This window comes from Cyprinodon variegatus, unplaced genomic scaffold, assembly GCF_000732505.1.
Source record: "Cyprinodon variegatus isolate N-32 unplaced genomic scaffold, C_variegatus-1.0 Scaffold238, whole genome shotgun sequence".
Taxonomy (NCBI): Eukaryota; Metazoa; Chordata; class Actinopteri; order Cyprinodontiformes; family Cyprinodontidae; genus Cyprinodon; species Cyprinodon variegatus.
Window position 1 is genome coordinate 1,056,756 of NW_015150691.1, and position 12,925 is coordinate 1,069,680.

Consider the following 12,925-nt stretch of genomic DNA (forward strand, 5'->3'; position numbering starts at 1 on the left):
AGAACCTGAAATCCACATACAAAACAAATACACATGCTGATCTGACAACAAGACCCGGTAAACATTTATTCTTACAACCTGTTGAAAAGAAAAAAATCAACTGACCCGACATTTCACCCTCATTCCCTCCATGTACTTTTTTTCTGGGTTTTTCAGGATGATGTCTGAGAGGTGCGTCCGAGGCACCAGGCCTTTCACATGTTCTGACAAATGTACCACCATCCCATGACCCAGCAGCACTGACACAGTCCCCTTGGAGGAAGACAGAGGCAGGAAGAGTCATAAGGAGACTGATTTAATTTGTGACTTTAAAGGAAAAAAAAGGGTAGAATCTCACCTCTACAACTTGGCCAGTGTGAATATCCTGGTATTTGTAGAACTGTTGATCAATCACACTTCTGCAATCAAAACACAGAATGAATTGGTTAGATTCATTAGAAAAGGAAGAAGAAAAAAAAGAAAAGGGACCTATACATACTTCCGTAAACTAGCAAAATAAATCTGATCCATGGGGCTGAAGTCCAGGATCCTGCAGGTAAGGTCCGACATGGTAGACATCTTGTTGTCATTAGCTGGGTCTTTGGATTCCTTCAGGTGGTTCCTCTGTCCAGACAGATGATGGGAGTGATGTCAGAGTCAGGTTCTTCACAACAGATCCCTAAACCATCAGCTTTACTTACATGGACAAAGGCAGAGGTTTTGTCCGGCAGCTCCAACAAGGCCCCTGACAGATGGTGCATCTTGGAAACCTTGCAGTCTTTCACCACTTCACCGATTCGGTGAGAGCCAGGAGGTGCGAGGTCAATGTCGGAGCCGGGCTGTAGCAGGTAGCTGCGCAGGCTCAGTCCAACAAGGCGGGTGGTCAGCTCAATGTACAGTACACATGCTCGCACCTGGTTCATACGGGGGACCAAACAATGGCATTAATGGGAGGAAGGAGGGAGGGAGGGAAGTTTTTGTTTATGAAGTTCATTTTTTGGAAAATCTGGAATATATTTTTATCCAACAGTCCATAGCTCAGACTGACATCAGGTCATCACTTTGTTCTTAGATATCTACTTATTAGTGATGAATTACCTCACTATGTAATATCACTAAGTAATAAAATTTAGTCTGTTATATCTTCATTGCTTGTTATGAAAAATGCACGTAAAGCAATCCCTTCAATTTGGAGGCCTTTTAAATTAAGGCCACCTCCCACAGGGGCTGATTGAAATAAGTTCGTTTTTTTAAAGTAATGCATGTAATTTGTCATTTTTTATACCAAACGTAAGGACAAAAAAATGTATTGATTAATCCAATTTGGTTGAGAAAAAAAACAAAAGAAGAAAAAAACCCAAACATCGTCATATTAGATTTAAAATAGACATTTAAATAATCAGAACATTATGTCTCTATGGACACATTTTCCTGTTATATTTGACATCTAGATATAATTGTTAGATTCATCTGTAATGAGGCACATTGATTTAGATTTGTTAGTTTAGATTTGTTGGACTCCCTAATGAGTAAACTATCAGTATCAAATGATTCAAACAAAAGGCTTAATTATGTTTAAATGTAATAGAATGCTATTTTATGCAGCTGAGCCTGCAGAATAGATGTAAACCAGTTTTACCTGAAGCCCCTCTGCATAGCTTGACGACTCCTTTGGCTCCATGTGAAGAAAGTCCACCTGACCGCTAAAGGAGGACAGGAAGTCCAGGTGGAAGCCATGTTTGGTCACCTAGGACCCCAAATGAGTAGATTTTATTTAAAGGAGGATCAGAGTAAAACGCATCGAGTATAAAATGAAAGAAAGCCTTCATCACCTTCTTGATGGTGGCTTTGACCGTGAGGCCCGGCAGGAGGTTGGTGAGATTCCAGCCATGCTTTGCGTCAGCACAGGCCCGAGCTACCGTGGACGGATCAGAGGACAGCTTGACGACACGACCGTCGTTCTTTACTTCCTCTACCCGAGAAGTCAAATACTGACCCACTTTCAGCTCTGCACACATGGAGAAAACACAGACAAACCTGATTACTGACGAGCTTCTGATGCAATCATGCACAGATCAGGCTGTTAGTTTTTTTTTTCCATTGCCTTTATTCTGTTTGTTCATTGTAGCATCCTCAGGCAGAAAAGCTTTGGTTCCACTGACACCGATGTCGATTAGGGTGCCATGGTCTTCAACGCTCTCCACACATCCACTCAGGACCTAATCCATGAATACAAACGTTATCAACAGTAAAAGGTTGCTGCTGAGATCCGTCATTAAAACTGCTGACACTCATTCCAGCTCACCATTCCAGGCTTCAGAGAGCTGCTGGTGAGGTGTTTGTTGACCAGCTTTGGATTGACCGAGAGCTGAATGCTGAGCGAGCCTCCTTTAGTGATGTCTAACTTGGAAACCACACATCGGAGCAACATTCCCGGCCAGAAGATTTGGGACAAAGAGCAGAAATCCTGCAAAGTCAAAGTGCAGACATGTAGCTTGCTTAAGTATTTATCCAACTTGAACATTTTAATCACAAAAGAACCATAAACTTTATTAAATAGGGATTTCATGTGATAAACCGTCACAAAGTAGAGCCAAGATTGTAAATGGTTTTCATCTTTTTTTCCAAAACATTTTAAAAGCACAGGGTTTAGTCGTATTTCGCCCGGTTTACCGCTCTGTAAAATAAAGGCCTCAGAGGGCGGTTAGTTGATGACATGATGGAGGTGACAGCAGCATGGTGTTGGAGCTGGAACCTCAGTAAAACACAACATCTGGAGGAAAATAAGCACTGCAGACGACCCTGAGCTTTTAATAGGGTGGGGATCCAATGACACCCCAGATATTATTAACACAGATATTTACAATTCCCAGGCTATAATTGCTAATTTTTGAGAAATGCATCTCACTAAATCCTAGGCGATTGCTGTTTTCAGGCATCCTCCTCCAGATTTGAGAGCAACTTGCATGCAAGGTGGTGGCAACATCATGTTGCTGCAATGTGTTTTGCTTTTTTTTTTTTTTCAGCAGGGTCAATCAAGAAAACAGCTGTTGAGAAAAAAAAGCTGGATGGAGCTAAATACTGGAGAAACTTAAACTATGTTCACACTGCAGGCCTTGATGCTCAATGCCAATTTTTTTGTGAAATCCGTTCACATTTCCAAATATATGCGACTTGTATCTGATCTCCTGTGTGAACTGCAGTAATACAACGCAAGTGTCCCGCATGTGCAGTAGAGGAAGCAATGACATCACAGGCCAGCGTGCTCCGTGTTTACAGAAGTAAACACGGCTGGTAGCCATCATCATTCTTTTCAATATGGTTAAACATAAATACTACTCTCCGCATCATCATCTGCCATAGTTGTTGTTTTTCTTGCTGCTTCTGCGTAGTAAGACGCAGAATAGTGACCTTTGTCGGGTGTTAATGACGTTCAGTTCGGATGAATGCGACCTGGCCGTTCAGACACAGGTTGCATTTGAAAAGATCAGATTCGTATCGGATTCAGGACCACATAGCCAAGTGGCCTGGGTCGCATTGGGAAAAAAAAAATCGGATCTGTGTTGTTCAGACTGCCATGAGAAGATCAGATCCAGGTTGCATACGGGCCAAAAAATCGGATTTGGGTCACTTCAGGCTGCAGTGTGAACATAGCCTAATAGATGATGAGAACAGTTCACTTCAAGCTGGAGCTACAGTGGAGGGTCTAAAGCCGGGCAAACACTGTGCCCGGCACTCAGCTACAGCTCAAACTGTACGACAAAACTGCGGGGTTTAAAAGTTTACAGCTCATGATGCCTGTTCTCACACTGTGTGGCACGACGCTCTGATGCGACCTTATGACGGCCGACTGAATTTCAAATATGTTTGATTTTCTCCCAAGCTTACCATTCCTGATCGGGAGGTGGTTTTGAGAGCCTGATTGCCCCTCGTTAACCCCCCCATACATTACATGACGCCCGATGAGGCTGAAAGTCGACCCAATCGAAAAATTCACGCACAACTGGAGAATCGTCCCGAAAAGGGCAAAAATCATACAGTGTATGCCCGGCTTATAAGGGTTTGGGATTTCCATGCGTTAGAATGAATGAAACCAGACCTAAATCCTATTCAAAATATGAGGTGCAAAAGACTAACACCTCAAAACACTTCAGCTAAGCTTGACAAACTTTGCAAAGAAGAACGAGAAACTATTCAAGATTGTAGGAGTTTAAAACCAGTTCAGACGGACACCACAGACTTGAGCTGGAATTGCTAGAAAAAGGTGGTTCTACAAAGTACTGACTCAAGGGGGTGAACAGAGACGTTTATCACAATGTTCAGTATTTCGTTTGCGAAATAAATCCTAAAGTTTTGTCTAGGTTTTCCTACACTTTCCAGTTCTTTGCTATTTTATGTTGATTTATCTTGCTTAGGACTGTTAAAACATATAGACCTCTGTGCTTGTACTAAACAAAGAAGTTTGAGAGGAAAGAAAGCCCTCTACATCTCTGAATGTTGCAGGTGTTGGAGAATTGTGGACCGATCAACTCTTCTGTTCAGATTGGTTACCTCAGTATCCACATCTGAATCCAGCTGCTCGCTCAGCAGCTTGGTGTAGGAGTCGCACACATTCCTGATGCTGAGGAAGCCCAGCAGGCCGCAAGGGAGGCTGACCGTCACCTCAAAGTCAGTCACCTCCTTCACACAGCCTAGAAACAGCATCCCCACTCTCACGTTCTGCATTAAAGAAATTGCAGGATTTTACTTAGCAGAAAAAAATAAAATAAAATCAACATTTAACTCTAACTGATGGGAACGTTTAGTACCTTTATGTGCAGAATCTCCACAATTTTGCCAGCAGTGTTTAGTGTCAGGCCATCTTGTTTCTCATCTGTCTTTTGCTTTTTCAGGCCATCATTCTTGGCACCTCCTTTTCTTTTCTTTGTAGCAGTTTGTTCATCTGACTGTAAAAGGAATTAAAACACCAGATGGGTTATTGCTACTGATCAGAAAAGTAATCCAGGAAGACTTTAGATAAACAAATTTAATTACCTTAAACAGGTTGTCCACTTTATTTCGCTCCACCGGGACCTTACTCTCTGTGGTCTTCTTTGTTGTGCCTCCGCGGGGAAAGTCCTCCTCTAGAGACGCCATAATGGATTCAGTTTGTGGTTCCTATTATTTGGAGCTGCACACACAAAAACAAAAAGAGCCAAAATTATGAACATTCAACCACTTCAGTTTATTTACTTTTAATATTATGAAAGTTGAATTTTTATTTGACAAACTTCTGCTCCATCAACAAGCACATTTTCATAACTTAGCAAAGTAATTCAAGGCTGAAAGTTGTTTAGATCCATTACACACACACACACACACACACACACACACACACACACACACACACACACATATATATATATCTAAAACAATCAGATTATTGAAATAATCAACTACTTTAGTATCAGGTATAGAGTGAAAAACATGCCTTTAGCTGTCAGAGCCACCCACTTAGAGCAGCAATTATATCATAACAAAATATGTAAACATTTTGCATTTAAGATTAAAAAATGTTTTCGTCTATCAATATGCTCTATCCAGAGGTCCTCAAGTGGAAAAGTTTTAGTTTCAACTGGTTTAATTTTGTAAAAAAAAAATCTTCTTTGAGGAACCTTTGGCTAGCTGATTATTAATAAATGAATCAAAAAAATAATCTACAGATGAATCCATCCATTTTCTGACCCGCTTAATCCCAAGTGCCTATCTCCAGCTGTGTACAGGCGATGTGCGGGGTCCACACTTGACAGGTCGCCAGTACATCACAGAGACAAACAACCATTCACACACAACCTCACACCTAAGGACAATTTAGAGAAGCCAGTTAACCTAACAGTCATGTTTTTGGACTGTGGGAGGAAGCTGGAGTACCAGGAGAGAACCCACACATCTACAGGGAGAACATGCAAACTCCATGATGAAAGACCCCTACAGATTAATCAATTTGCAAAATTGATTAATCTGTTGATTAACCAGATTGATCAATTTGCAAAACAATGGTTAGCTGCAGCCCTAATATATATGTATATACATAGTTTAGTGTTTATGTTGATGATAATAGTTTACAGCTAATGAAAACCCGATGCTCAGAGAATCTGATCACAGATACAATGATAAGTATAAGTAAAAATAAATCATTTCATATATTTCATAAAAAGGGTACACAATATTTCAGAATAACATAGCCTTCTCGAAGTTTATGATTTATCAATTTGTTTCTCCTTAAGCATTGTTTGAAATCGATTACGTTAAGACATGGATGAGGGATGATGAACCACAAATAAAATCGCTTTAGTTTAGTTGATCCTAATTGTTTCGTGGTCTGTGGCAACACAGTCCAAGCTTTTTAATCTTTAAACATAAAAAAATGCCAAACTGAGAGCAAACTAAATAACTAAAACAAAGCTTTAAAGGGGTAAACGTCTTAAAAAGCCCCCATTCGGCATCGATTTGGAACAGTCTAAATGAATTAATATCAACAAGCTAACCTCTCAAACTATACTCTACCTGACTTAAGATAACTATGTAAATATAATAACTGAAATCTTCCTGATATGTACGTTTATATAATCCCAGACTTAGAAATGCAGTAACTCACATGTTGGTCAGCAACACGCCATTATTCTGACCCGGAAAATAAACTTATCGGGGCGGTCGTTGTACTTTCCAATCACAGTGGAGAATCGATTACAGACAACTCGCTAAACCAATCAAAACTCGCCTTTGCTCTACGAACGGAGTGACCTTGTTTTAAACCAATAGGAAACCCCCGCTGGAACACTCAGAGTGGGCGGGACTTCCGGGAATCTTTAGCATTGCGGCCTCTGTTGAAGGGCACTTGTCTCGTTCAGCTAGCACAGGGGTCGTGTGTCAAAGGTAAGCTATTACAAGTTTAGACTTTAGTTTTTTATGCTCCATAACACGTGAGAAGAGTACAATTTTACTTTTTTAAAATCCGTTTCTGCTTTGACCCTGTGGTTTGTTAACATCCTCACAAAAGTCAGTTTAACTCAGTAGCTAACGCACAAAGCTAACATTGACTTCACCTACTATGCTAACATGTATTTCAGCTGCAGATCGCTCAATTACATTATTTATTGCTTAGACTGAGGATACTCGGAATTAATCGGTATAACAGTTATATATATTCGATGGATTTTTATTTTTTTTAATCTACAATCGGTAATGCACAGGGTTTGCATTCATTGTTTAGGCTTTGCAGGGTTTTTCTTTTTCAGGAAAGATTCAACTTTCTTTCATTATATATTCTTTGATTTTGAGAGTTTATTTGATTATACTTTTAATTTATTTAAATACTTCTTTATTTGATTTTTTTATTCAGCATGACATAAACTGTGTTATCTTTTATGTATATAAATATCACCTTAATTTATTAAACTTAAGAGTAGCATGTCTTCTAACCCTAGGTAAATTATTACAAATTCCTGCATTCAGGAATAGACATCCTCTGTATTTAGTAACACTGAGTAGAAATGCCACAGTATTGCAGAAATATAAACTCTAATTGAATATATCAGAATACTATTTAGGTATTTCCTTATTTCAGCAACTAAGCTCCCACGGTGGAACAAATCATTCAGCTTGATTTCCACAGACCTTTTTTGATACTTTTATCTCTGTTAATAGTGACTTTCCGATCCAGGTTATGAAAACATGATATTTAAGATTAGAATATTTAGAAGCCAATAAAAAAGATACAGAAATGTGAGACTCCTTCACCACAGCATAACAGAACTCTAGAAAGAATTGTGTACCTAGTGTACGCCTACATATAATAATTACTGAGCCCTCAAGATTAAGGTATTTTACAGACTACCTGTGAGAAAATATTTCTAATGAAATATTTTTTTGCAATAATATTTTTCCATTATCTTGCTAAATGTGTTAAGTTATAAGCCTGTATCCTGTCTGTACATCTTAGGCTGAGGTTTTGAAGTTTGTGTTTTAGGCACATTGTATTTGATGAGTCGATGCTGGCAGTAAGTATTGTTTAGCAAAGTGGTGCTCTTGATGTGTTCTGCTAATATAGTGATGGACTAAATACTGTAGCTAATATTGGAATAATTTATCTGTATCAGAAAAGATATTGAAGAAAATTGAAAATAAAGTTAACCCCTTTATGGGCATCTCACTTTGATAAATACACTCAGGTTGAACCCTTAGTTATATTTTCTGGATGGGTTAGTCTTGCCAACATGAACTTGTTTTTATCTGTCGTTTCTGATCTTTATAGTAACCACAATTTGTCTTTTGTGATTAATCAAGCGTATGTATGATCATACATATAATTGTAGGAGTTTGTGACTTAAAAAAAAAAATCAACAGTTATAACATTAAAGCAAACAGCTGCGGTATCGGAAATATCAATTCAGGTATTAGATAAAAAGTGAAAAAAATTGAGGTCGGGTCCATCCCCATTTTTGATTTTGAGAAATAATTTGCTCCAGCTATTGTATGCCAAACATTTGTGAAAATACAGTTTTGATTCAATTTTAGGGGTAAATAAAATATCCAGGTGGTTTCTGTAACATCTACTTATTTGTTTGTGACAGGACCATACATTTAGTCAGAATGGGAGGACACGATGCTGGAAGTCAGCACCAGTTCACTGGAATTGCCAGATACTTCAATTCATACACGATCACTGGAAGGAGGAACGTAAGTTCTGTTAATGTGTTTAGAAGTAAAAAGCTTTGGACTATAATTCTTGAAGCAAGCTGAGCATTTAGTAGACAATCAGCTGAAGGATACAATCCGTTTAATTGTACTACTTAGCATTGTATTTATTTTTTTGTTTTAGTGTGTTTTGGCCACATATGCCAGCCTTGCTGCCATCTTCCTTTTCTTCAAGTTGAAGCCCAAGAAACAACCTGCCGTCACAGACAAGTAGTTATGTAAGTAGATTTAGCTCTTTCTTTGCAACCAGCTGTTTTTCTGCCCAAATGACTGAAAGTTGCTTTATTTCTTTGCCAGGTTTCCATTTGATCCTCGTTTCTATCTGCTTGGAGCGGAGAGAGCAGCTGGACATGCTTGTAATAAAAAATGTGTGGTTGGTTTCCTCATGTAAACAATAAAGGTGTATGCTCTGAACATAGAAAACACTTTTTTATTTACAGTGTGCGTCAGTATAAAAAGAATATGTTACAAAGATGAAAGCCATGTCTTGAGGTAAACTGAAATTATGGCAGTGATTTATTAAAAGGTCCATTAGGCAGTTTTAACTGCAACAGTTAGCCTTGTTGTGTGGGTACCTGTTTTGTCAACCAGTTACTACTACCTTGTCTGTCTGTTTGCCACAAAATAAACTGATGAAGTGTTTTATTTGAACAAGATGCGGAGCTTTAAATGATCCCACTCATGGTCCAGTCCTGTTATGGATTATATGCTCCTGCAGCCAGAAGCAGGTTTCTCCGTGTGAAGTGAAGGTGTATTACAGGAGTCGATTTAGTCATGTAGGTGCCTAACAAAAGCTCCTGGGAGTTATCCTGGAGATGGATGTGTCCCGTAGCTGCAGTGAAGTCGTCAGTCTCTAAATCATCAAATGCTTTCATGGCATCCCACAGGCGAACAGTGTTGTCCATAGAACCTAGAATGAATCAGACTCTGATCACTTGAGGCCTTAAAACCATTGCTGCTTTATCCTAGTATGCAATAGATTTACAGTATAAAGATGTAGAGCACCCACCGGAGGCGAGGATTTCTCCATCCCTACTGAATCGGAGGGAATAGATGGTATCTGTGTGGCCTTTGAGCTCTCCAACCATCAGTCCATGACCAATGTCCCACAAAAGGACTCTACCATCAGTGGCTCCTGAGGCCAAAAACTTTCCGTTTGGAGAGAAAGCCAAGGCGTGGATTGGACCCTGGTGGATTGAGAGAAAATTATTTTATTTCAAACAGGAGCTCACATTTACAGATGTCAGCCAAAAACTCGACACAAAGCAACTGACACCAAAAATATCTGAGATTGGGAAAGAAGTAAAAATACTTTTTCCCATCAATTAGTTTGAACAACTGTTAATCATAGTACAAGAAAAATTACTATTCAAACATGACATGTTTATGACATGCTTTTGGAGCCATGCAGCTTTAAAATAGAGTTCAAACACCAACTAATTAAAAGTAATCAAAGGCTACACTTTGTTTCCTTGGGATCCTTTGGACTTGTACCCTTTTTTTTTTTTTGTAGGATTAATCTGCTCAACAATAAACTCCACTGAATAATTGAAAAAAACAGGAGTTTTGCAGTTTAAAAAAAAAAAAAAACATTTTGCACATGTCCCGTATTTGAAGAAAGGAACACAATGTCCTGCTGAACCCTTTTTTCTAATGTTAGAAAATGTTTTTAATGTATTCTCTGTAGCAAAAGGGAGGTTCTCTACGGAAGAGTATTAGGGCCACTGGGAAAAAAAAAAAAGTTAACTGATTTTTACATTTTATTTCAGTTTAATATGGGAAAAAAGTCAGAATTCTGACTTTAAGAGATGTGGGAGCACTCAGCTTCACTGACAAAGATTGGGTTGTTTGGGAGGGCCGGTAACACATTGGTGGAAAATAACGGAATTAGTTGACTTTTTATATGCCCAAGGGGTCCCTGGTGATGCTATTTCATTAATGAAAGAGCAGAAGGTGATTAAAACAATAGAGCCAGTTTAGTCTCTAAAACAGACATGGCTACACCTTGATGCTAACATGTTTGTAAACTGTCAGAATTCTTAGATTAAAATAAAAATGTAAAAATCAGTTAACTTTTTTTTTTCTCCCCAGCGGCCCTAATCCTCTTCCGTAGTTCTTTCAAAAATCACCCGTTTTTCTTTTTAACCAAGTTCAATGAATGGTATAAGCTTTGCTAGATGCTTGTGCTTTTAGTTCAAATCAAATCAATGAAAATTTAAACCTTAAAAGTGTCTTGTCCACATCAGCTGGCTTTTCTCGTGGAAAATTTTATTTTTAAACTTTAAACCACATAGTGGTCCACAGAAACATCCTAAGGTATCAAATGGCACCCAGACTGACTCTTTTAGGCTCCATTTATAAAAAAAAAAAAAAAAAAACATTACAGGAGAAAGTTGCAATGATACTTTTCTTGTTTTTTAGTGTTTTATATCAGATGGCAGGGAAAATATTGCATGTCCTTTGCTAGTGTAGAAAAGCATTTATTGTTTTGCCTCGCCCCCAACTGTTTGAGGAATTAAGCCTTTTTGGGATTTTTTAATTCTCGCTTAGGAGACGCATTTGGCTGTTTGGAAATATGTACTGAGCATCGGTATTATGGAAAGTAAAGGAGCCTCACTCATCCATGCATTGGTTCCCTTACACAGGGCCAGAATAATGAAACTAGTCAATGAAAACTAGTTTATGGATGTTATAAATGTAATAATTAACATTACTATTTAAGAAAGCAGCAGGAATCATAATTGTTCTGTTTTAAATTTAAGCAATTTGACCATGTTCTGCATTTCTGTACTCATGTAAGTGAATAGAGACAATGAGAACACTTCCTTTTTTGTTTTTTAAGTAATGAGACGAAAAATGGCAAATATTCCTGCTAAATCTAACCTTATGGCCGGTGAAAATACGGACGCAGTTTCCAGTGAGGACGTCCCACAGACGGATGGTGCGGTCAGAAGAACCTGTGGCCACATAATTGGCGTTGGGGTGGAAGCGAGTGCAAGTGACGTCGGCCAGGTGGCCAGCAAATATCCGCAGAGGCTGGTGGTGATCTGTTGCCCATAAGCTGGGAGAGAAAACACAAAGGAAATATTTCTATAGATCTGGCACCACTGGCTGAACTACATGTTTCAAAAATGCCTTCCAGGCTGTCTTACCGGGCAACCCGGTCGTGTCCCCCTGAGACAAAATAATACCCATAAGGGGAGAACTGGGTGTCCCATACTGGGTAGTTGTGGCCTTTGTATCCCACCAGACAGGTGAATGTTAGAAGGCTCCACAGCCTGACTGTGCCATCTTCAGAGCTCGACAACACGTAGTTTCTGAGAAGGAAAAGTTAGCGTGATTTTTTTCCCCAATATAAAAACAAACCACAGAAAATATACTAATTTGTTTTTACGATACAATACAGCATTTGCAAACCTAATATTAAGGTCTGTACTCCAATAAATAACACAATCCAACAATAGGAACAGAAAATAATCCTCTAAAAAATGGCAACTGTGTTGTAATTTCGACTTTTTGTATTTTTATAATACTGTGCAAAGATTGGCAAAAGTCTTTAGTCATTCCTAATTTTTCTCTATTTTGTCTTCAAGGTGCCAGCTTTTCTTTCATCCTTTGCTTTCTAGTTGTTCCTAGTTGTCAGATTGCTGGTAAATGACTGATATCCACTGGATGAATTTTTTGTTCTAGCATTAATCACAGCTATAATACACACATAAGAAACATGGATAAAGACAACTTTAAAATGCCCCTAGTGGAGGAGTTTAAGTATCTTGGGATCTTGTTCACGTATGAGGGGGAGATGGAGCGGGAGATCAACAGGCTGATTGGTGCGGCGTCTGCTGTGAAGCGTGCGCTGTACCGGTCTGCTGTGGTGAAGAGAGAGCTGAGCCAAAAGGCAAAGCTCTCAATTTACAGGGCGATCTACGTTCCTACCCTCATCTATCCTCATGAGCTTTGGGTCATGACCGAAAGAACAAGATCCCGTATACAAGTGGCTGAAATGAGTTTTCTCTCTCATGTTCTCTGGTGAGGTATTCCAGGCACGTCCTACCAGGAGTGGGCCAAGAGGGAGAACAAGGACACGCTAGAGGGACTATGTTTCTCGGCTAGACTGGGAATGCCTTGGGATTCCCCTGGAAGAGCTGGCCCAAGTGGTTGGGGAGAAGTACGTCTGGACCTCCCTACTGAAGCTGCTACCCCTGCAACC

The 12,925-nt window shown here is 39.2% G+C and overlaps 3 protein-coding genes across 4 annotated transcripts in view; 1 reads left to right on the forward strand and 2 right to left on the reverse strand.

Annotated features, from left to right (window-relative positions):
• The window catches only part of pdcd11 (programmed cell death 11), a 22,626-nt gene extending 15,954 nt beyond the window's left edge, over positions 1-6,672 (reverse strand). Inside the window, 12 exon segments of the mRNA XM_015381663.1 lie at positions 102-252; positions 338-398; positions 479-603; positions 681-893; positions 1,619-1,726; positions 1,812-1,987; positions 2,084-2,198; positions 2,285-2,446; positions 4,531-4,698; positions 4,788-4,925; positions 5,014-5,149; positions 6,617-6,672. Of these exon segments, the coding sequence (XP_015237149.1) occupies positions 102-252; positions 338-398; positions 479-603; positions 681-893; positions 1,619-1,726; positions 1,812-1,987; positions 2,084-2,198; positions 2,285-2,446; positions 4,531-4,698; positions 4,788-4,925; positions 5,014-5,115 (1,519 nt within the window). The 5' untranslated portion in view covers positions 5,116-5,149; positions 6,617-6,672.
• A 134-nt stretch (positions 6,673-6,806) lies between these two features.
• Positions 6,807-9,136, forward strand: usmg5 (up-regulated during skeletal muscle growth 5 homolog (mouse)). Its single transcript, XM_015381632.1, has 4 exons — positions 6,807-6,894; positions 8,592-8,697; positions 8,840-8,933; positions 9,013-9,136. Exons 2-3 carry the CDS (start codon positions 8,611-8,613, stop codon positions 8,927-8,929), a joined length of 177 nt encoding a protein of 58 aa, XP_015237118.1. The 5' UTR covers positions 6,807-6,894; positions 8,592-8,610; the 3' UTR covers positions 8,930-8,933; positions 9,013-9,136.
• Positions 9,137-9,185: 49 nt separating this feature from the next.
• taf5 (TATA-box binding protein associated factor 5) overlaps positions 9,186-12,925 on the reverse strand; it is an 8,554-nt gene continuing 4,814 nt past the window's right edge. For both annotated transcript variants that reach the window (XM_015381630.1, XM_015381631.1), the window contains exons 8-11: positions 11,868-12,032; positions 11,599-11,776; positions 9,725-9,902; positions 9,186-9,625 (exon numbers count right to left, since the gene is read on the reverse strand). In XM_015381630.1, the coding sequence (XP_015237116.1) occupies positions 9,411-9,625; positions 9,725-9,902; positions 11,599-11,776; positions 11,868-12,032 (736 nt within the window). In that variant the 3' untranslated portion in view covers positions 9,186-9,410. The remainder of the gene's footprint in view (positions 9,626-9,724; positions 9,903-11,598; positions 11,777-11,867; positions 12,033-12,925) is intronic.

Coding starts and splice junctions, on each gene's coding strand:
- usmg5 (XM_015381632.1), top strand. CDS start 8,611: ATGGGAGGACACGATGCTGGAAGTCAGCACCAGTTCACTGGAATTGCC. Junction 8,698..8,839: donor CGATCACTGGAAGGAGGAAC/GTAAGTTCTGTT, acceptor TTTTTGTTTTAG/TGTGTTTTGGCCACATATGC.